Source organism: Aulostomus chinensis, chromosome 9 (assembly GCF_037954235.1).
Source record: "Aulostomus chinensis isolate RoL2024-O1b breed Wild chromosome 9, RoL_Achi_v1.0, whole genome shotgun sequence".
NCBI classification, from domain to species: domain Eukaryota; kingdom Metazoa; phylum Chordata; class Actinopteri; order Syngnathiformes; family Aulostomidae; genus Aulostomus; species Aulostomus chinensis.
In genome coordinates this window covers 7,220,147-7,243,680 of record NC_141328.1, presented here as the reverse complement: position 1 = coordinate 7,243,680, position 23,534 = coordinate 7,220,147, and the positions used below count along the sequence as shown (strand labels likewise).

Here is a 23,534-nt window from a genome sequence, read left to right as displayed (position 1 = left end):
GACGAGTGTTCATCTACACGAGCCATCGGTGCGTGTGAACAAAGCTGATGCAGTGAAAAGATTTTATGAGAAGTTTTGACAACGGAATGGTTAAGGTCAGGTTAGCTTTAGGCACAATAGCCAAAGGGAAAACAAAGCTCTTGGGCTGGCTGCAAATGTTTTGAACACTCCCTCCTGGCTCATGGGTTCTTTCCAATTTATAGTGCACTATTTCCCATAAGTATAAGAACGAAGAGTGAGAGGGAAGAGACTGGTATCGATAGCTTGACTGCCAGGCCGGCAGGTGCCAAACACAAGGGCGTTAAGCTTGTTCTGGCAGCAGCAGATTCTGACAATTCCTCCAAATGTCCTCTTTAATCGCAGCCAGTACCGAAGTATGCAGCATCTGGGACCCAACCCACCAGTCCAGCCCACTTACACTCTCACACCTGATAACAATTGTGTAGTTGACTCTATCTCTTGTAGAGATCTAGCCATCAGTTATGTTCCTTGTGGCTTAATTTAGACTTACACCCATGTTTTCTTTACTGCTAGCACCAACACTTATTTTTCCTCAGTGATTGAGAGATCTGTGTATGCTATCGTACATGCAAAAAAAAAAAGCGCTTTATGTGGAGTGGTTGAATTGCGTGGCTCAGTTCCTATTACAGTGTCAGGCGCCCGCAGGCAAAGGGTCACCTAACAAAATGGAAGAAAGTGATTTACAGCATGAAGATGATGCAAAGTTAGGCGAGGTTAGGCAGGCAGACAGTGCCCGAAGCAATCTGACCCCAGGGTCAGGTCATTAGATCCAAACTCATCAGACAAAATGTAACGGAACTAATAATGACGGATACTACTGACCCCAAGCACTCAGCCTTGCAAGTGAGAGCAGGAAAGATGACTTAGCCTTGACTCAAATAGTCAGCCATGGAGAATGTTTGAATATACAGTCAGTTCCTTAATGAGCGGTCTAATGAGGCACTGACAGGACTTTTGTCTCCTACTGGGCTGTTGATCATTCAGTGATCGGCTCTGACAGGAACAGGAGCCAGTGACTCAGGAAAGGACTTGACCAAACTTGCTGTTTTTCTGAATAATACATTTTTCTCCTCTATCTGGGAATCACTATTAAAATTTGCAGCTTGCACGATGCAAAATATGCCTCCATTATTAAACATAATGTACGGTAGAATCATTCAGACAGCCCCATTGTGCTGGTGTTTCATATACTGTAATGCAGACATTTCCATCCCAACTGACAATGTTATTGTGCCCTGTTGTTACAGATCTAATTATCTGTTTTCAAAGCTTTGCTCTTTTTGATTTTTCTCCCTGCCTATCAGTTTTCTGCCCCCTTCTCCCTCCCTCTCACTTGCTGTACCATTAAGTGTTGTCTTTACTGGTTTAGTCGTAACGAAGCATCTGCCTTGTATCTGACTCTCAGCGTGAGTGTTAGCAGCCACAAATCACATTTCAGCAGGACCTAAAATAAATGAGGCTCAATCTAACCCAGGGAGAATAAATTTAATATTTGTGTGCTTTTGTTTGTCTGATGTTAAACAGCAGTGATAATTAATACCAATCATTTCTTTGATGGTTTTATTTGTTTAACTTTTCACATTTCCTGTTGCTGATTTCATTTCTTTATTTTTTTCTGGAGCAGTCGAGGCCAGTTCACTGGGGTCCACATATTAAAACTGACTGTGAAAATGTGTGTCCTACCTCATATAATTGTCATTACTGTACATGCTCTTTCTGAAGAACTTTTCTCTGCGGTATAATTGCTTGCAGTGTCCCCTAACTTCGATAGGGAGAACCAGTTGAGGACTACTAGAAAACGGCTGTAAACCTGAGAGACACACACTTTCTACGGCTAGCTTACAGCCACAGAGCTTCACCTTCATCTTATTGTCCTGCCATCTTACTCCTCTTTTATGTGCCAATAGATGGAGCTTTAGGCCAGGACTGACAAAACAGCATCATTATCTTAGCATTAGCACCTGCCCACGCGTTGCTTCTCATTCATTTCACAGCTAGCCTCCTGGCTCTGAAGGGATAGATAGATCATGTGGGCGAGAAAGAGTGCAATTGAAAGAAAGGTCGCTACATCTATGATTGTACTCTTTCCCACATCTTCACCTTACCCCCCCCCCCACTAGTCCTCATTGTTTTACAAAAATACATATGTTATTAGGATTGAAAGAAACAATGGGAGAAAAATGATACGAGAATGTTTCAAGAAAAATGGAGGTCAAGCCAGTTTAGTAGCTAAGTCATAGGAGAGGTGGTGAACAAATTTTCCAAACTGACATGCCTTTAATTTGGCTGCAAACAATCAATGTAGTTCAGCACCTGGCTGCTCGAGGTTGTTTACAAGTGAGGTCCATTGACAGAAAGACTACATATATTTCCAGAAAAGTGTGAATGCTTGCCAAATGCCAACTTGTGAGTGGACCCACTCAGGAAGGCAGGTCTAACCTGTGATTGTCATTGGAGTGTCACTGGAGTAAGCGTGGGCAGGAATGAGAGAGGACAGAACACAGCAGTTGCAGCCCTTTTAAATCCAGCTGTGAAGTCTGAATCATTTGCTCTTTAATGGCAATCATAACTCATTGTGCAGTTGTAATGGTTTCCCCATTAACAGTGTGGGAGCTGGCTGTGGCTCATCTGTGCCTAATGCGCTATAGCTATGAGAAAAAAAAGGGCTCTTGTGAAACACTGTTCAACTGTCACTTCCTCCTCTTAAAGTCTATTGTTTACTTTGTGCACTTTTCACACCCACATCCAGCGAAAGTTGGAGCGGCTCAAGATACCTTCTCACAGTGTAGGGCGTCTGCTCTAGGTCTCTTGAGACCTTGAGATGGTTTCCTATATTTAGCCATTAGAGGTTATATTTGCTCATTATTTTGTGACAGCAGTGCAGTCAAGTCTCACTTGTCAGGGAGCAGAACGCCTTCTGATTCTAATGAGGTGATCCTGTGGCCATGTCTATGGGCCGCATCCCAGGAAGGTGTCACTCCGGGTGTAAACCATTGTGCTTTCACTTTAACCACGCTTCTAAAGTCTAGGAATAGATGAGGTACAGCGGAGGCTTTACAACAGGCAGTGCTGAGAATGACAGGTGATTTGCGTTATGTGTGAGAAATGTGATAGATAATGACGGATTTGCTTGGAAAGGGGTTCTATTGTAGGCTGCACAGTTAGAGATGGGATCATGAAGCTATGCAAACGTGCTTATATATATACAGTAGGTACAGGAGACCTGCACACATGCACACAAACAAAGAAGCATTTCACTTCCATTCCTAAGACCCCAACCCTAGAGTACCATGCCATTAGAAATGTAGCATTTCTTTTCCAGTAGACAATTTCCACAATTTTGTGATTGATGTATTTTTTGAAACAGTATGCAAGTACACAAAAAGCACACCTCACAACCCTGACCATGTTGCACTCACATGGGCAACGTCACCCAGTTCAGTCCTCCACCCCTTCACTCGCTCCATGCTTGTTTGCCCGAAGCATGCAAGGATTAGGTAAAGGGATTATCACAAGCTTTTGCAGTTTTGTGAAGATGAATCATGTTAATGCTACACAGCGAAGCGCCTCATGCATTTCTAAACGCCTCTACTTGGTTTATGATTTTCCAAACTCATGCAGAGCCAGTTGGCTTTGCCTTACCAACCCAGGTGCAGGTCGGTCTACTCTAGCCAAATTGGAGATTTATTATGAATGTGTGTGTGTGTGTGTGTGTGTGTGTGTGTGTGTGTGTGTGTGTGTGTGTGTGTGTGATCAATTTATGTTTCTAACTTATACACATGAATGTATAACATTTTATAGACTTATATTTATGTATTGTATTATTTTATATTCAACATTTATAATGGTATAACAACTTCATTTTGACATGTTGACATGACTCTGCTTTCCTCAAATGAAGCTGTCACCCACTCTATGGGGACATCCTGCCTTTGGCAATTTTTGACTTTGCTACATTACTACATCAGTAAATCATGTTTGCCTAGAGGCTTTTGATTTCAAAGTGCCATATGGGTTTTTTTTTTTCTTTTTTGAGAAATAGAACTATAAAGATGGGGAATGGCCTCACTAAATAATATGCTAGTTTAGTGTGCAACTAGCTGACCACGTAAATCTTTAAACCACCTCTGCTCCTTCCTCCTCCTTCCCTTTTCTGCTTCCAATTACACAATAGTACCTCTCCTGCAGATGGTGTGGTCTAATTGTCCAGGACTCTTGCTGTACTCCAGCCTCCACCATCTTCCTAGCTGAACAGATGATCACGGCCCCTGGATTCTCTCTGTGGCCCAAAAGGCTCTGGAGGATGTTCTCATTAACAGGCCTTGTCAGAGCAACCTGCTACTACTTCTAATCAGCAATCCAAACACAAGTCACACTGATACACATGTGCATATTTGTATGTATATTTATCAAACAATGTTGGCCTGTCACTTGCAATACCTAAACATCATACTCTCTTTCTAGATCTTCTAGTGGCTATCCCATTCCAGATTAACTACACTGAAGTTTAGTAGCACATATCCGACAGTCTGACACATTATTTATGTGCATTCGTTGGTGAAGTATATGTGTTTGTCCGTGTCTACAAGAAGATTTGTTTTAGAGAGGTAGGGATGAGGGTAGGTTGTTTCACTGCTGTCTGTGTTTGTTCCTCTGGGAGCCTTTCACTGCCAGCCTCCTTCACCCTCCTGCTTCTGTGATTCCTTCTGTTTGTGTGTGTGTGTGTGTGTGTGTGTGTGTGTGTGTGAGTGAGTGAGTGAGTGAGTGAGCATGTGTATGTGCGCGCGTGTGTGTATCAGAGGAAGAGTTTCAAGGGTATTTGCCAGTGTATAGGTGTAACCTGACAAACCTGCCATATCACTTTGGACCTTATCAACCGTTCCAGCTAAGCATTCAGGTACTTCACATTTTACAGCCACAGGAGACAGTTGTGCGTGTACACACAAACACAGCAACATAAAAACAGTTATGTATACGCAGTGAAACATTTGGTCATTCTTTGGGCTGTGCCCTGTTATGGTCTACAAGCCTAACAACGCATTAAGCTGGCAGTTTTAAGACCTATCAGTCACCTCGTTGAAAAGGTTGTTCATTCAGCTCATCACGAGATGGCTCCGTGCAGCTACACGATGGGAAAAAAAAAACATGTACTTACCCACACATAATCATACAGATGCCCTCAGGAATATGTCTGTAATCATCTGTGGCTTATGTTTGTCCTTTAGTTGGTTCCATAGCACTATAGCTTACAGGGTTATCATGCGAATACACAAACAAGTATGAGCTCAATATGGGCGTACAAACACACAGGTGGTCTCTGTTATTTCTTAAATCATAGTATCTTACCACGCATACTTGTAGAGATGTTGATTTATTTGGATCCAAATTTGTAGTTCAAATTAGCCATAGGATATGGTTGACATATTCACAAAAATATAAAACGATCTGCAAATAGGCAGATCATCATAGGCTGCATGGATTTGTTAACCAAGAGTTTAGAGATACACACGTCATTTCTTCCCCTCTCATTTTCTCACCTGATAGCTGAGGGACTCTTAAATCACTGCATGAAAGCAGTACAAATTACACCCCCGCCCACCTCAACCTTGTTGTCTGTTTGTATTGCACATCACTTTTTTCGTATGGATGTGAATAACTGTTGTAATATCTGTTAATATTTGCTATTTGCAGATACAGTACGTTAACAATGACAAACAGCTAATTTTACAGGGGCATATGTATTTTATTTTAGCACATTTTTAAGGGTAAATTGGCTTCATTTATAGAGCAGCTCTTTTACCTTCAAGGTACTTAAAATATTTCACAGTTCAGTGTTGCCTCATCCACCCAATTACACACTGAATGTTGATTACCTGCTCCAATTACCAGACAGTCACTCTTGAGCCATGCCGATCTGACATCTTTTTCAAAAAGTTATCTGTGATTATTTAAAAAAATGGAGAAACCAATACACAGTGCGACAGTAAGTCTTATATGAATATGAAAATGTCATGTACGTTCTTCAGTGTGTTATTTTTCAAGCACTGATAATTACTGTCTGTTCTGTTCTTGGGTGTTTCTTTTTTGTTCGTGGAGTTTAGTCACTGATTTGGCCATTTGTTGAACTTTTGTCTCAGCTCCTATCTCAGTGAAACTATAGAGCCTCTAATTGCTTGGTTCAGCCATCCTAGTCCACCATCAGCCTGCAGATTTCAGGGATCACAGCCTGACCGCTATCTTTCAAAAAAGGAAAAAAATTAAAACTAATATAGCATTGTGCTGCTGGAAAAAAATGTCCCCAATCGCCCATAGAGATTGTGTAATTATAGCTATGTTTTTCAATGGTTTAAAGGAGAGGGATTTCTCTGGTTTATGCTTTGACCTCCTACAATTGGTAAAAAAAAAACCTTTTCTTAAAGTGTTGATGGAAAGATGTTGATTAGATTAGAAATACAGCCTGTTTTTTTTTCTTTAGTAGTCGGAAAAAGCAAATTTGTGCTGTTTACTTCCTTGGGGAAGCCTTAGAAATTTATATGAAAATGATTTCTTTCGAACATGCATATTTGATGCTTGCAGGCACATGCTGAAATAAAGGCAAAGTTGAAGCCTTTGTTTTATATGGTCTGTTTTTAGCTATTTTGAAACAAATATATGTGCACCTTTTACTCTATTTTTGGTAGTAGTGGTTTGAAAGAGATGGGTGTGTAGGGACTGGGTGGTGTCTTGGTGCTAGTCCGCTGGAGGTTGTTCCATGTTGGAAAAGAATCATATATAATTATATAGTTGTACTGACCTTGATAGGACTGTCCAAGACAGATAGCACCTGAATCTTGATGGCCCGTAAAGGTGGTCAGAGAACATGAAAAGAACAAGGTTAAAAAATTGGAATGACTGAAAGCAAAGGCAAATCCTGCAGATTCTGACTTAAATGCTGACAACTGAATACTTTTTAACAGGCATCACTGCTCCTCAGTCTTACTCCAGCATAATGTAACTATTAAATGCACCTCCATCATCATCACTTATCCTCTAGAGCCACGGGCAGGCCGGCAGATGCCAGACCATGTTACACACACTCACATACACATTCTCTCTCTCTCTCTCTCTCACTCTCTCTCTCTCTCTCACACACACACACACACACACACACACTGATCTCAGTCAACTGCACCCCTCTGTGTTAAGTCCAGTCAGTCAGACTGTATCAGATCTCTTGCTGCAGGGCTTCCGGCATTGTAGTATCGCAGTACATTCAGCAGTGATATGATACCGAATCTGGGCCAAGGCTCAAGGGAACACTAACCTATACTGTAGATATCAAATCCATCATTGAATTTGTAGGCTATTGATCCAGAAAACTCACTGAACCACAACCACTGGAATGTTTTAGGGTTTGAGCCCCCCCCCCCCCCCCCCCCGTGTGTCACACACACACAAAAGTAACCACAGTAAAGGGCAAATGCAAGGGTTGCAAGAAAACTGGAAGAGCATAGAGATATGAGGTGTGGTTTACTTCGTAATTACCTCATGACTGTGTTAAATGTGTCTTCAAGTGGAAGTGTGCGAGTGTGTGTGCGCTCTGGAATGGCTCTCCAGCTTCTACTTACAAAGAAAGTTGGGGAAGTTTGTGCTTACTTTCATTCTGCTGTTATTTCCTCTCTCTTTTCTACAAGGGGCTTTTCTCTTCCAGGGAGAGGCTTTATTCTGCCAAATCCCTCTCTCTCTCTCTCTCTTTCACTGCCTTCTCTCCTAATCACTAGTAAAGCCAGCCCTAATTGCCAAAAGACTCAATTTCTCTCTCTCTCTCCCTCTCTCTCTCTCTCTCTCTCTCTCTCTCTCTCTCTCTTGCGCTCTCTCGTTCTCTTACTTGCTGTCTGGCTCTGTCTCAGTCTTTTCCTGTACATCATATCTCACCACAAACACAATGCAGACTCAAAGAAGACATTAAAAGAAGACAAATATTAAAATTTAATATTTTAATTAATTTATGAATTTTGAATAAAGTAAATAGGAGTCTTTGGTGTGGGATTTTTTTTTTAAACGAAGCAAAGAAGAGAAGCTAAGCTATATACTGAAAGTCACAGAAGACAAATATGTCAATATAGATCTCTCTGTAGATGACAGCTCTTTGTGTTGATAATGATATTTTCATGTTAGTTTTTCCTTCAAGTACTATTTCAAGCATGCTCATAGGCATGCCAAGGCATAGTGCATTTTGCTGTTGTAAAGACAGCAACCCACTGTGACTGTTTGGACTCCTGATACCAGCTCCGCCAACAGTTCAGTTCCCCCGCTCTTGGAGAGATGGCTGAGAATTGATTTAAGCCAATCAAACTCTTCTGGGCTTGTTTGGATGAATACTGATCAGCCGTTAGAGAGATGCTGATTAGTCAAAAACATGCTCTTGGTTGGTCACTATGACAATATGTGTATGAACATGCATGTGTCCTTGTGCATTATTGATTCATGGGTTCACGCATCCAAATGTGTGTGCTTTCTGTACTGACACTATGCAGTCCACTTTAAAGCTTCCAATGTGCATAGAACTTTTGTACAGTTTTGAAATATAGCCATTCTACAGCAGTATATTGCCCAGAATGGATATGGTGAAAATTAATCAAATCCACTCCCTTGTGTCTGTCAACCCTCAGAAGCCAAATAAAGAGAAAATATGTTTAAATTGCATCTGATGCTGACTGATGTACACAAATTGAAAACTGAATTGAAAAAAATTGAAACACAATATGAAACAGGCAGCAGCGCACATGCCAAAACTCAAGCAGTTCTGGGATCAGCAATCCTGTCAGCACAAGTCAGGACCGTCGGTAGTCGTGTTTGATGCACATTTTGAATTATCATTGCAGAGAAACCTGAAAGAAATGACAACAATTGAAACATGTTAAAAAAGTATCTAATCTCTTTAGGTGCTTTTTGCCGTTTATCAAAAAAAAGTCTAATTTGCAAGATAGGAAATGGAAGCTATTTTTTTTCAGTTAGCTTCAGGCATAGCAAATCTTTAACCTGTGTCTGCCTCTCTTCTTCTGCTTCTGCCGTCTTCTTGGATGTTCTCAAACTTTGTCCGGATGGCCTGTAACACATCCAAGCAGGCTGGCCTATGAGAACAATTGAGACTTGCCCAACTGAAAGTCATTACTTAACAGCTGTATAACTTAATTTGTCTCAAACTCAATGGTGGAAATGTTTCTAACTTGCATTTTCTTTCTTGTGACCTTTTCAGAGTTTGCATTTAATTCCTTTAATTGTAATGGATTCCGAATTAAAAGGAAACACATCTAATGACTAACTTTTACAAAACATAACTTGCACCACATGAATGGATGCTGTGATGCAAGTAATAGCTATCCTGCAGTGTAAAAAAACAAAAAAAAAAAGCAAAAATCCCAGCTCTTTCTGAGTCTTCATCAAAATAAGATGGCTATATATATATATATATATATATATATATATATATAAAAACATCCCCATGTTGTCCATCCCCAACAATTTTTAATTGGTCTTTTAACTGTCAGAGAAGAACATTTAGCAATTTGAGGAGGCGTATGACCTTCACACTCACGTGTGCTCGCAGATTTACTCAGCAGGGCACATGCATGCTGCTATTACTAGATTTGTGTTTTGCCTCAGGCTCTTGCTTAAATCTACATCCTACACCTTCACCATTATATTCAGTAAAACAGTTAATGAACAACTACATATGAAATTGGTGTTTTACAATAAAGTTGCCGAGCTTTGGCAATGACCTAGAAAGGTGAAATTAAGAGTACTGTGGTTACCCAACAAACAAAAGGAAATCATAAAGCTGCCAAAATTTACACACGACACCATGAACCATCCATGTCCAGAACACACAAATGTACCTGGAGTCTGCTGCAGTCGTACAGTGTTGCTGTTGGCGTGAATGTTGAGAGGATCTGAAATAAATGAACAGTTCTCACATTAAAAAAAGAATACTTTGCATATCCAGAATGTTTTTATGCTAATATAATATTAAAATTCTATTTTAGATTATGCCAATGATATAAATTACATACAAGTTGTCTAAGCTCCTTGTGACCATGCACAGGTATCTTCATAAGTGATGTTCTTTAGAACAGCAAAGTTAAAGTTGTACTTCTGCTTTGGATCAACAAAGCCTATAGTATCTTTACTTTGTTAATAAGCACCATAGAAGCCAAATTGCTTTCTTTGAAGACGCCTTTCCGGTCACTATCCTCCATCATCCACCATGGTAAAACGAAACCTGGTGGTAGCCATCATCATAAGAAGAAACATGATGCAATGGCAGAGAAACTCCAATGCTGACTTTTGACGGTTTAATTGAAAAAAAAAAAGACACACAAGTATAATGCATGGTGGGTCAACTCTAAATCAGCCTGCAGGAATCTCTTCAGATTCGTCTCAAACATCCTCCTAGAGACGAGGATCAAAATTAAGTGGTCAAATGTCACTGTGACCTCACAAAAAAAAATGTTTTTGAACTCAAAAATCAATCTACAAAGGAGGAGAACATTTCATGAAAATATCAAATAGCTTAAAGTCAAAGGTCAACTCGACTGTGACATCATATCGTTCCGCTAAAACACTTTTCTGGCCATTATTCAACACAATAACTTGGGCGCAGAGAGGAAAAGCGTGACCATATTTCACATTTGGTCAGATACTGAATTGGTGACATTAATCTTGGGGGCCCACCTTGAAACTGTGGTGATCGTGTAGATCCTGCAGGGTTTGGAGATGTGTCTGAAGCATCCATGTTTTAGAATGTGTAGTTTCTGTGCAATAAGACCATATTTGTAACTTTTTTTTTTCAGGGGCTGCAACTTTGTGTTTAGTTTTTGTTGCTTTGTTCTTTTTTTTTTTTTTTTTGCATATCAACCTCCTCTCTTAGTATTTAGAATAAATGAAAAAATTACTGTAATTTGGGTATATATTGGATTATTTCTGGATGGTCACACAATGTTTGTCAGCACGTGACCCCTTTTAGTTTGTGTCTTTGTGTGCTTGCACATTTTGTGCAACTTGTAACGGTAGCTTATCTCTAGTTTGAGGACAAAAAGGGATGAGCCACTCTCCATGATTGGCTTCAGTAAACCTGCCTCTCTGATGATCTCCTAACATTGTTTTAAAGACCCTTGCATCACCAGTTTGTTCTCCCCTCACAGTCTATCACTAATGGACAGTGGATCTGGCTATGTTTAGTCAGTCACCGAGGGCCAAGCCCAATGTAGAGCACCGGTCTACTCTGATTAGACTGCACACTCTCCATGGTGCCTCTAATCAGCGGCCATTCTCGTTTCTTGCCATCCATCTCTTCATCTCGCCCTCTGTTTCCATCTCTCTGAGCTCCAACACTCTCCCTTTGTTGCTTTTTTTGCTCTCTCTCCTCTCTCATTCTATCCATCCATCCATCTGTCATGATCTCTCGGGAGGCCAGCCCAATTAACCTGTTTAAACAGCCATCTGAGCATCCTATCCATTCCAATGTGGCTTTGTGAGCAAGAGCCAGTTTACTGAGCCAGAATCCCAGTGCCAGGATCCATCCACTGCCCTGCCCACTCTCCATCTCACCTACGACTCCTCTCCCCTACTCATCATCATCCACCCCTTTCACTTCCTCCTCTCCTGTCCTCAATGGGTCTGATTGTCGCAGAGATGAGGTGTGGTTGAAGTGGTCTTTTCACTGTTTTGTAGGGCAGAGTGACACCTGATGTGTTCAGTACACTGTAGTTTGAGCAGTTTAAATCCCTGCAGCAATAAACTTTGCTGTCACTGGAGATCACAATAGTAATCTGCCTATGAGCATTTTCCTCCTCTTTTAAATTTTCCTCCATTCATTTCAACATCTCGCTGATTGCCACCACCACACCCTCGCAACTATCTGCCTTGGCCCATTCCTACTTCCACTCTCCTCTCACCTTCTTCCTATTATTCCACTCTCTCTCGCTCTCTCTCTCGCTCTCTCCCTTGACTCTATCCCCTTCTCACTTCCCTTTCAACACTTGTCACAACAGGTCACAACTCTTTCCCTGTTCCCTTTCTCCTTGTGCTTGTCTTGCTGGAGACAGAAGAAAACTTTAATTAGGGAAGCAGGAGAAAGTGAAAAAGGGCTTGGGGTATGATATCCTCCAAGTAACACAGAGAGCACTACTTCACTGTCTTCCAAGCACTACTGATTAAAAAATGATGGGCTATGTTCTCCCTCATGGGGGAATGAACATAGCATGGTCGTACTTGTTGTACGCGTGTGCGGAGCAATGTCGCTTCCTGTATGTGTGTCTGTGGCACAAACATTATTTGTAGCTTTGCTCAGATAGCAAACCAAGAAAGTGTGGTTTGTGCCGTATGCAAATGAGGAATGCCCAACTCAACAGTGCTGATCAGATATAGATTATGTTTCTGTATCGCTCATTTCTTGTTTTTGATATTTGATATTTTAGGGTTCTGTTTAGCTGTAAAAAGAAAGTTTCTGTCAAAAAACAACAACTAACAAAAAGTCAGCATACCCTGAATGCAGTTTGTCCCCCACCACATCACCACCAGCTGGAACTCTTTTTTTCAGTGGCATCCTTCCAATGAATCCAAAGATTTGATGTGTTTTCATCATGACTGTGAGTTGTTTTTCAAGGTATGATAATGTAATAAGCAAGCTTTTTATTTCTGGTTAATAATAAAATATATTTAAGATGCGTGCTCTACACACTGACTGGCGCTCCATTTGTTCTGAGGGCACCGGTGCTGGTGGTTTAGCTTTTCATTGTTCAGACATTCATAAAATCAAAGAAAATAAATGGTGATATGAACACACAGACACACACACACACACACACACACACACACACACACACACACACACACAGTGACTAGATACTATTTGCTTTACGTCATCACCACTGGCTCAAGTACTTAATAAGTAAACATAAAAGATGGCTGCATCAAAACTGTTTGGTATTTTATTGATTTTTATTATTTTGCTATGCACACACCTGCTTTCTGTATCAATATCAATACAAATAATAATCTACTCATTGTCTACTCTTGCAAAAGGTACATACAACAGACTCAATTACAAATATCTAAAACTGAGATAGTGATTTTTTGATATGAGTTGTCTTTGACTTTGGAAATATTATGCATTTATTCAGCTTTTAACAGTGCATAACCATATTTAAGTATAAGTCATTTGGGAAACAAGAAAGATTAAAAAAAAGAATGACACTGTAAACAAGTACAATTTGTACTGCTTTTTGAAACCACTGTGGGCTTTGAGAGGGGTGGGAGCATGCAGGTAGAAAGGCAAGATGTGTTGCAGGATTTGTAAGACAAGAAGAAACAGTAACATAGCAAAAGAAAACGTGGCACGATAATAATTGCATCTTCACTATCTTGTGTTTGTTCAACTGTTGGAAAGCAATATTATACTTAAACAGATATAATATGTCCGTATATTCTGCACCCTTAAACCTGTTTGTCCTTTGCAGGGCAAGCGGGTCTGTAGTTCCGCTGGCCGAATGCCTAACAGAGCAGACAATGAGAGAAGGGGCAATGGAGCACCTGCTGTATGGTCTTCGCACTGGAACTGAACTGTTTCAAACTTAAAGTTACAGGAAACTTCCAATAGTCAGACAGATGTTGAACCACAGAGACTTTTTTTTATCAATGTTGATGTAATTCATCCCTTGAGCCAAAGCCTGTTTTAGTGAGTGGACAGTGTTGTTTAAGAGGTCTGCTTTATCAGAGCTTTGAGTGGCTTCCAGGACATCTGGCCTCAGACAGTCAGACAGACACAGATAAGACAACAGACGGGCCAAACAGAACTCAACTCTAGATTTACTTGCCATTTACTTTCTCTAATGAAAGTCTTGTTTCAGCCGTTATGCAGAAATGGGAGTAGAATAAATGAAAAGAAGACAGTGACTTGCGGCCTACAGCTTGGGCTTTCCTACAATATGCTGTCTAGACATTGTAATCCTTCAGATAGAAGGCTTCAGGTGCCTTGACAAAAAAGGGAAGTGAGAATCGGAAGCAAACGTAGGCTACACTTGTCTGTGACTCATCCCCTCATCTTCCCATGAATTATGTTCGTAGAGATCATACACGAGAATACAGTGACAAGGAAAATACCCTGACTGTACTACAGAATACAGTAAATCATTCCTCTATTGTGTGGCATTTTCTTTTATATTTCAATCTCATTTGCAGTTGAGCCACAGTTGCAAATCAATAGTTTGTGTATAGAGCGAGGATGCTGGAATGAGTCGGATTTGACATTAATTCAGTCTCTGCTCATGCATCCCAGAGGACTTGTATATTACTCTGGCTCTACCTAAGTGATGAAACATCTGTCTTTTTGGGAGTGTGGAGGAACTATTTTCTCAGGGAGAAATGGCTGTTGGCTGGACAATGGGATGGTTTAAATGAATCTAGTAAGAACTGGCATATGGGTCAACTCATGTTTTATTGAATATTATTTCTCTAAATGTGGTTAAAGTTAATTTTTTTCACCAAAAAGTTCTGCAAAGGAAAATATGATTTTATGCGTTTCTGTCCACTTCTGTTATGCAAATTTTGGGAGTTTGTCTATCAGGAAGAGTGTGGATTTAGATTCATTCCTTCAATCTTTCTGTCCATATCAAAGTGTGTTTCCAAATTATATTAATTAGCTGAGGTTTGTTGTCAGAATCCTGACTGGATATTAGTTTGTTGCTCAAGGACTAACCAAGCTTTTATGCACATCAGTCTTTTTTTTTTAAGAGCAGTTCTTGCGTTCATGTTCAAATATTCCACAGCATCAAGTCACACACAGCTCAGAATGAAATCATTTCATGTTCCCCTTGTGAGTAGAAGTTCTTTTCATTTTCTAATGGGGCTAAAATTCTTGCTAGTTCTGAATTCACTAATCTGCTCTTTAATTCCATCTCCCACTAGTGGGGTTTTTTTTGTGGTTTTTTTTTTGGCATACGGCAAAGCATACCTTGTGTGGGCAAAATGGGATTTCAAATTAAATCATTTACGTATATAAACAAGGCTAGTCAGAAAATGATGTGGCATGTTTTATAGAGTGTGGTTTTCACGTGTTTGTCAAGATGATTTTTCTGCAGATGACCTCTTGGTTGTACATTGTAAATTTACTTTGGAACTTTAGTTTTAAGCAGTTCCTTTGCTTGCCACTTTGGGTTTTATTTGTAGTCTATGATTTTTTTTAATTGCTTATAAGTAGTTAATAAGTAGAGATCCAACTTTGTCTGAAAACTAAAATTCAGCTCTTCAAAGATGTAGTTTCTCCTCCTCCCCAATACAATGTTCTGTTCTACAGAACACTAGTCAAGAGACTCATCCTTGCTGGGTTCTGACCTGCAACTAACAAACTAATGGTGAGAGGAGCTGTCACACTGTAGGTGTGTGTGTGTGTGTGTGTGTGTGTGTGTGTGTGTGTGTGTGTGTGTGTGTGTGTGTGTGAGAAGCAGTTTCAACTGATTCCCCATATGCCACCACATCAGCATATTTTGCGTTAGTTTCATTTATTTTTCTTAAAATCGTCAGCTTGAATCTTAAATTTTCTCACTTCTCTTTTCTTCAGTGAAGTTTGACGACTGCATGGGGAATGAAGCGATAGTTTTTGAGAGCAGTGACCCCAACTTCAGTGTGAGGACAGATGGATCCATCTTTGCCCAGGGAGAGGGAGCTATCTTGGATGAACCAGTACAGTTTAAACTGACAGCAAGTGGTCTGCATACACAAGTCTGGAAGACTGTGGTCCAACTGGCACCGATTGACCCACCTTCCTTTCCGCAAAATGAAAATGAGGTGAGTTATACACTTACTAAGCACGAGTACAGACTTTCAAATAACATGCTTCATATTTCAATTATCATCCCTGAGTTTCAACTTGCTATCACATTTTCTCCAGCGGTCTGATGATAGTAACTTCCAAGAATTGGGTCAAACCTCCTCGGGGTCTGCAAGAGAGAGAGAGAGAGAGAGAGAGAGAGCAAGAGAGAGAGAGAGAGAGAGAGCAGTGGCACATGGTTAAAAGTAATAGAATCGCACAGCCACAGGGGGAGGCTACGATTGCCCTCAGCTATAAGCTGCTATAGGGAAGCATCCTGTGATTTGGATACCCCACAGGCCCTTGACTCTTCTGTGTCTATTTAAAAGCTGTCAGAGGTCCAACACGGACTGGGCTCATCTGTTCCTCTAACAGAACCACAAGGTCAGATCTGTGAGTCAATATCAGAGGTGATAATCAGGTAAAACAACAGACAGGACAGGGATGCTTAACTCCCAAGCAACACATTAAACACACACACACACACACACACACACACACACACACACACACAAACACACACTTTTTTAATGCTCTGGATCTCAGTTAGGGTAGTTTCATAATATTCCTTTTAAAGTGATACTTCACCCAAAAAGTCTATTTGGCCTTTTAAGTACTCACAAATACTGCGGATGCCTTGAGCTCACAAAACTTTTTCTTTTTTTTCACTTGTGTCAGTTCTTCTGGCTCCAAAATGCAGAAAAAAACAGCCACACTCTCAGCTTATGGCACTCTATGGCCACCAGCTACAAATAACACAACAATCCAATAACATCCCTTTACGAGCTGTCAACCACGATCACATTTTTTACAGTTTTGGTGTTGTTTATGTGATCAGCTTCAAGCTAAATATACATGGCTTGCTCATTATGCAGTCTGGAGTCGCACAGAAAGAACACAACGGTAAAATAATGGTCTTTGTGAGCTCGACCCTGCTATTTTTGAGTACTTGAAAGGCAACACACACTCACTTTATAGAATGTAAGCCAAATAACCACCAGACGGCCATAAAGTGGTGGATTTCGGGGCGGGGGGGGGGGGGGGGCACAGGTACAAGCCTTTTTAAATGACTGTATAGTTGAGGGGCTGCAGTATTTCCATGGCGGACCTGATGTCCTCGAGGGCTGGTGACAACAAGCTTTATCAATGTTATGGTGTAGAACATCTCAGTAAGATGGGGAATACAACATGCCTGTTCCCAGAACAAGTTTGAGTCTTCCACCATTTCACAATCAAATCCTCCATGGAAAACATTAATGGGATTTTCACGTGTGGAACTTTATTGTTGAGCTCTATAAAAAACATGTATATCCTCACATAATTTGAAGTTCATTATTTTTGCTTTCGTGAGAAAAGACAAAAGATGCAAATGATGAGAACCGGTTAAACTGTTAAGCCACTTCTGTCTCTTCATGGTAGTGGGGGACTAAATCCCACCAAGAAGCAATACCCAGAGTGATATTTTTTGTAACACCAAGCACTGACTGTAAACAAGTGATTCAAATAACATCAATAAGAAAACATATCTGATGCCAGCTTTGTTAGCTTTAATGATTAGAGACTTTTCCAAATATATAAACTTCTTGAGCACACACGCTACATTATTTAAAACCAGGAAATTATTAGTTTTTAGCTGGTTTTCTTTGGGAATGTCCATGGCCATAAAACAGGGGAAATGGGAAAAAAAAATAGATGAACGAGTAAACAGACAGAGAAAGAGTGTGACATTGGTCGACAAAAGATTTAATTGTAAGAGTGGTGTAAAGGATGACTACGTTGTTCTGGCCCTAAATATTTTATCCTTTAGTCTTTTGTGTCTGTAGTTCAGACCACTTTAAATGATTTTCTGGTTAGTATGGTATGACAGTATTAAACTGCAATATGTTAAAGTCAAAGGGATGGCTGCTCTGCTTCACTTTCCACTCAGTCAACTAATATGAATATCCTTGGGTGCCATGAACAGACAGAAAAAAATGAGCGTTAAACAGGGGCAGGGATCAGACGAAAGCTACACGTTTGGATAAACATGTATGCATCAAGAGCGGGAGCAGAAAGCAGGGCGCTGAAACAAAAAAAATTATGTTTCATTATGGAAATGGTGCTTTTTGGTGTGCTCTGTTGAATAATAACTTCCAGATGTCTGGGTAGCCAGGGGCTGGCTGATATCAAAGCGTGCAGGGTTTTGGGGAGGCTGTGGCGTGGAGGGGAAGGGCTGGGACCACCGCCAGCTGGCTAAGGCTGATGGCACCAGGGCTGGGGGGCCGCATCCATTTCACACTCACTGAGTCCTGTTCACATAGCATTTGGGTGCACAAGCATTCAAGTCTGGTATGTTGGCATTGGTTTATGCTATTTTTGGTCAGATTATTTCAGAAGTGTTTTTGCTGAACAGATTTGCATTAAATTTCCGTCACCACTCATGATGTATCTGTAGTTGTGCCTTTTTTTATGGACTAAAGGTTGCAGAAGTATTACCACGTTAGCTGCAACCTGCCGGACTGCAGAATGACAAATTGTGCTTGAACACAAAATGTATATATTTTAATCCATGGGGCAGTTTGGGGGATAATTTCCCGCAGAAATATGAGAGGGGGGGGTGCACAAGGACAGATTGATTTGTACTCTGTTATATCTATGAACAAATGCATGTCTCTCTGCTTCTTAAGAACACGTACAATACTGATTGTTTATTAGGAGTGTGAACTGGAGAAACCTACTAGCAAAACTTGCCAGCATGTTTGTTTTTTTTTTACCTAAAACAAAGTCAAAACAAGTATATAATTGAATTCCTGAAAAGTATAATTTGATATATACTTGAGATATTTCTTAATTGCTTAACTTTTGATTACCACTCGTGTTGGTCAACAGTTCTGATTCCATTCAATTATGCCTCTGACATCAGGATTCTGATGTTCAGTTGTGTTCTCCACAAATTACAGCAACAGTGGCCATGTGCTGATTTGACAGTCAATTGCAGATTTGGTATATTCAACACAAAATGAAAAGGCCGATTGTGAGCTGTCTGAGAACTAGTGCTGTTTGCACTGTGCTCTGGCACATGCATCTGGCCTTATTATCGAGTATCTTTCTTGCATTTGAATTGAGCTCAGTTTATCACTGCTATTGACTAACAACAGGGTTGCATGTCAGGGAGCGTTTGCTGCCTTCAATAGAAGCTTGAGAGAAAGGATAATACGTCCTTCAAATCTGGAATTTCTCAGGCTGCCATTAAAAAAATGTGATACTCAAACCAAGTTTGTGTCTTGTCCTCCATCTTTCATCAACGTGAGTTATGCAGACATCTCAGCTTAACCTGTTTTTTTTTAATCAATTTCATCACATTCCAGTACTTTCTGTTTCTGTGCGAGTAAGAATAAGAGTGAAGCAGAGCTGCAGGGTTTGATCAGAATTACACCATGGCTTCAGAAAAGCCCACTTTAAGCCTCTTGCAGCAGTGACCGGCAAAGCTCTTTTTCTCTTTCGCTGTTTTTTTTCCCTACATCTTTTTCCTCTACATCCCTCCTCAGAGAGCTACTCATACCTGTTAGCATGTGTAGATAAAAGGATCTGGAGCATGACTTATTTAGGCAAAGGAGGGGTGGTGGGGTCACATCTGCGTCTGACAACCCTTCTCCTCATCCCCCTCATTTCATCCCAAACATGTATCATTCCACCTCAGCCTCTCTTCACTGCACTGGTGGGATGTGGGGCATCCATCCCCTGCAGTCAACCCCACTAAGCCTTCCTCTCTCTGAAGAAAAAGAATACATTTGTCCAGACTCAGCTCACATCTGTCTCATCCTGCTCGACTGACAGACCCTGAATGCAAAGGATCATGTACATGTTTCAGTGAACTTGTCAAACAGTAGACCAAACAGGCAATATGGCAACATGTGTGTGTGTGTGTGTGTGTGTGTGTGTGTGTGTGTGTGTGTGTGTGTGTGTGTGTGTGTGTGTGTGTGTTCGGAGTTCGTCTCTGGTGGGGAGGGGTGCTTTTTGGACTATGAGCATGAGGGGTATCAGTTTTTCAGGGTTGTAGCTCCCCTAGTGGCCACTAACAGAAAGACTGTTTCTTTTCATTTCTCCCTGTCATCCAGGGAGAAATTAAATATGTTTATTATATTTTTTTCCCACATTTGTGGCATGTGTCAAAAATTAACAACACCCGTACAGATATTTGTTTTCAACTTGTACTTTTTTGTTGCTGTTTTTAGTTCATTAGTTCATAATGACAGTTTAATCTTTTTGTTGTTGTTGTTGTTGTTCTACCCTCCTTTTTTGTTATGCAGCTACACAGCCAGTATTTCTAAGTTGCCTGGTCATTTCAACAAGCCCTCTGATGATCTGGGCAGGCTGCACACAATCACATACTTCCTCTGATGTATGTACAGATACTGATACACAAGGTGCATGTAGAGGGTGGGAGGATCACGCTATTCCTCTCATTTCCGCATGTCTGCATGTGGGAATTCCAGTAAGAGTAGGTGGAGTGGCCATCTAGCAACTGAAGGGTTGCTGGTTCGATCCTCACTTCCCGTGCCAGTCCAGGGTAAACACCGCCTCTCACCCATTGTCAGCTGGGAAAGGCTCCAGCCCCACCCCACGACCCTTAATAGATAAGCGATGTAGAAAATGGATGGATGGATGGTGTTTACACCTTGGTTCCACTGTTCAAATTGGCAAAAGCAACATAATTTATTGCAGATAAACATTTTCAAAAACAGACAATTGTTGATACAAAATATTGAGGGAATTCAGATTTGTTTCACCCCTATTGTCCTGTAAATCTTTAGTGTCAAAATATGATATCCTCGCTTTCTCCATCTTATTCCACCTCCACTTCTCCTGTCTTGTTAAGGGCCCTTGTTTGCACAGCACATCTCTCAAATGTAGCGCTTGGTTGATGAAACTGAACATGACACCCCTTACCCATGCCCCCTCACACCTCCATCCACCCACACAAACACATACACACCATATGCGAGGGTGCTTGACACATTTTAAAGCAGCCTTAAAAGCTTTTCTCCTGAGCATGTATCTAATGAAGTCAGCCTTGAAAGCATTGTTTCTGCTGGCAGATACAAGCCAGCCCTCAGTGGGACCTTGACCAAGAACAAACAGAGGGAGACAAAGAGAAAACACTTTTTATAGACTGCATTGTACAGGACCGTCAACTTTCAATATGTGCCAGAAGCCATTGCCATATTCTATCACCGTAACCTGCTCCTGTGTTGTATTTTATTTTTATTCTTAAATGTCAACTGCTGAGGAGGAACTGTGAGGCAACATATTGCACAGAAATAATAAAATGAAAAACTGGAGATATTAAAAACACTAGCTTCTTTATATGCAAATGTATGGTGATTGAACCTCTTTTATTCCCTCTGAATTAAGAAGCTGAGATTTTTCTTGTACTCTGACATGAACACCCTCACATATGTACATACATTCATTCAGAAATGGAGCATCCACATGTATTTCCCTCTCTCTGACAATACAGTTATTGTCGTGGAACGGAATACTGTTCTATTTTATGTCTGGTGAGTGGTTTTAAATACAGTTTTGCATTGCCACCCCTTTTCCTCTAACGGAATAACAAATATATAATAACACTGTAGTTTATAAAAGGCACTGTATAAGGCACCCAAGTACACTTTGCAAAAAAATGAACATAACTCATACAGAAAATATCAATAAGTCAAAGAAAGCAGAAATAAATAGTTAATATGTCATATATAGTTTTAAAATCTTTTTCGCCGCAAAAAAAACAAATTATAGTATGGATGAGATGGAATAAGCTGGGGAGAGAGGCTGTGTAACAGATGTCTAGTGAGAGAGAGAGAGTTCCAGAGGCAAGGGGCAAAAATGGTTAAAGGCTGTAGTCAAGTGGTCAGGGAATGTCGTGAGGATGGTAGAGGAGGATGGTAGAAAATGCATATGAGAGTTCAGAGAGATATGAAGGTGTGAGGTTATGAAGGGCCTTGAAGGTATGAAGCAAAATCTTTAAATCGATATGATATTTAAGAGGGAGCCACTGAAGTTATTAAAGTATATGGGGAAAAAAAAAAAAGCAGGTGAGTTCTGGAGTTTGAATTTAATGGTGGAGCTTGAGAAGAACAACAGTGAAGATAGAGGCGCAATAATGTACATGTAATCAAGGTATGTGTCAGGATGACTATGCTGTTACATATGAGAGACTGGGAAAAACAAGGAGTATGCTAGAGCATGGAAAAGATGAGTAATATTACACAGGTCAAAGAAAGCAGACCAACAGACCATTGATGAGTGCTTCAAGAACGAAGGAAGAAACCTGGACTGGAGAGGAAGGGGAATTCATTGGATATCGACAGCAGTTTGACTTAAACTATTAAAGTAGATTTATGCGCTGTTAAGTTTGAGAAAACCTATTTGAAAATAAAAGAAAAAATTCACGCACATCCGCGAAATACCTAACTACTGGTGCAGGACAGAAACCCACTGGTAAAGAAAAAGAATAGGTCCACACATTTTTTGAAAAACCTGAAATGCTAACACATTTCCTGTAAGCAGACAGAAACGGAAGATGAAGGAGGACTGGAAGTAGGTTTACTCTCAAGGTACTGGGTGTCCTCGGACTCACCTGAATACCAGAACATTTAGCTAAGATTGTGGAAGGTAAATAATAAATAGAAGGCGGCCAGAGAGAGGGCACTTGGGAGCATCACTTATACTACTCTGCTGCCAGTCATCAGTTTGAGCACTATTTTACATCTACGAAAAGCTTTGCTTTTTATTTAACTTAAGCCAACTGTTGAAAATTAAAGGGGAGCTTCACCTGAAATGTGGAAAACAAAGTAAAACCTTTTGTGATGTCAAAGAGATCCGTGTAAAATCTAATAAACTGCTGAAAGTGATGTCACTTGAAGCAATCCTAATTGGCAATGTAGACATATATTTGAGGTGCTAGCTCATGTGCACCATTTTGAGGCCTTGAATGAGGCTCGGGTCAAGTGGGGACGGCTCAGTACGGCTCTGAACGGGTGCGTTTCCACTATCACTGGGTACCATGTCAGTGTGGGTAGACTCACTGGCTGAGAATGCCCCGGCATAATTTGTGTGCGACACAACAGCAACAATGAACGACATGGAGGCAGCATGTTGCCTGTTGATTGGTCAGTGTTTTTTTTTTTTTCTTTACCTAAAAGTAAGGGATGACAGAGAGGCAAGGCTTCAAGAGGCAAAACAGAACACCCAAGAAAGGTATAAAAGACTTTACTAAGTGATGACCAGTACTTCGCCAAGGCCAAGATGATACAAAGTAGACGATGTAAGCGGGTAAGTAACCGAATCAGTGCCCTGCTATGTGTTTACATCACATTTTAGTCCCCACTCAGCTCGCTTGGAACCCCAGCTGAGCAGGGTCCAAAATGGTAACGGTTAGTACCGTGTTGGGGCCAGTGGAAACACAGGGGCCAAACCGACCCGACCCAAGCTGAAGTGAGCCGGTGGGAACACGCACTTTGACTGTAGCTGTCTTGATTTTTTGCAGTAATGTTTGGACAAAGGGTAAGCTGGAGATAAACAAAGAAGGATTTATATTTAGATACTGTGTTGTTCACTACTTTGATCAATGTATCATCTCCAAACTATCAAAGCCTATGTGTATAACGACCTGTGGATGTGATGT

General features: G+C 40.7%; 1 protein-coding gene and 1 long non-coding RNA gene across 2 annotated transcripts in view; one reads left to right on the top strand and one right to left on the bottom strand.

Moving 5' to 3' along the window:
- The window catches only part of LOC147255633 (cadherin-4-like), a 243,318-nt gene that overhangs the window by 155,287 nt on the left and 64,497 nt on the right, over window positions 1-23,534 (top strand). The window contains exon 4 of the mRNA XM_086213454.1: window positions 15,620-15,846. Coding sequence (XP_086069580.1) covers window positions 15,620-15,846 — 227 coding nt within the window. The remainder of the gene's footprint in view (window positions 1-15,619; window positions 15,847-23,534) is intronic.
- On the bottom strand, window positions 8,782-10,383 carry LOC147255634 (uncharacterized). Its single transcript, XR_015117862.1, has 4 exons — window positions 10,074-10,383; window positions 9,900-9,953; window positions 9,043-9,109; window positions 8,782-8,891 (listed from the first exon to the last, which is right to left on the bottom strand). It is a non-coding gene; the product is annotated as an uncharacterized LOC147255634 (long non-coding RNA).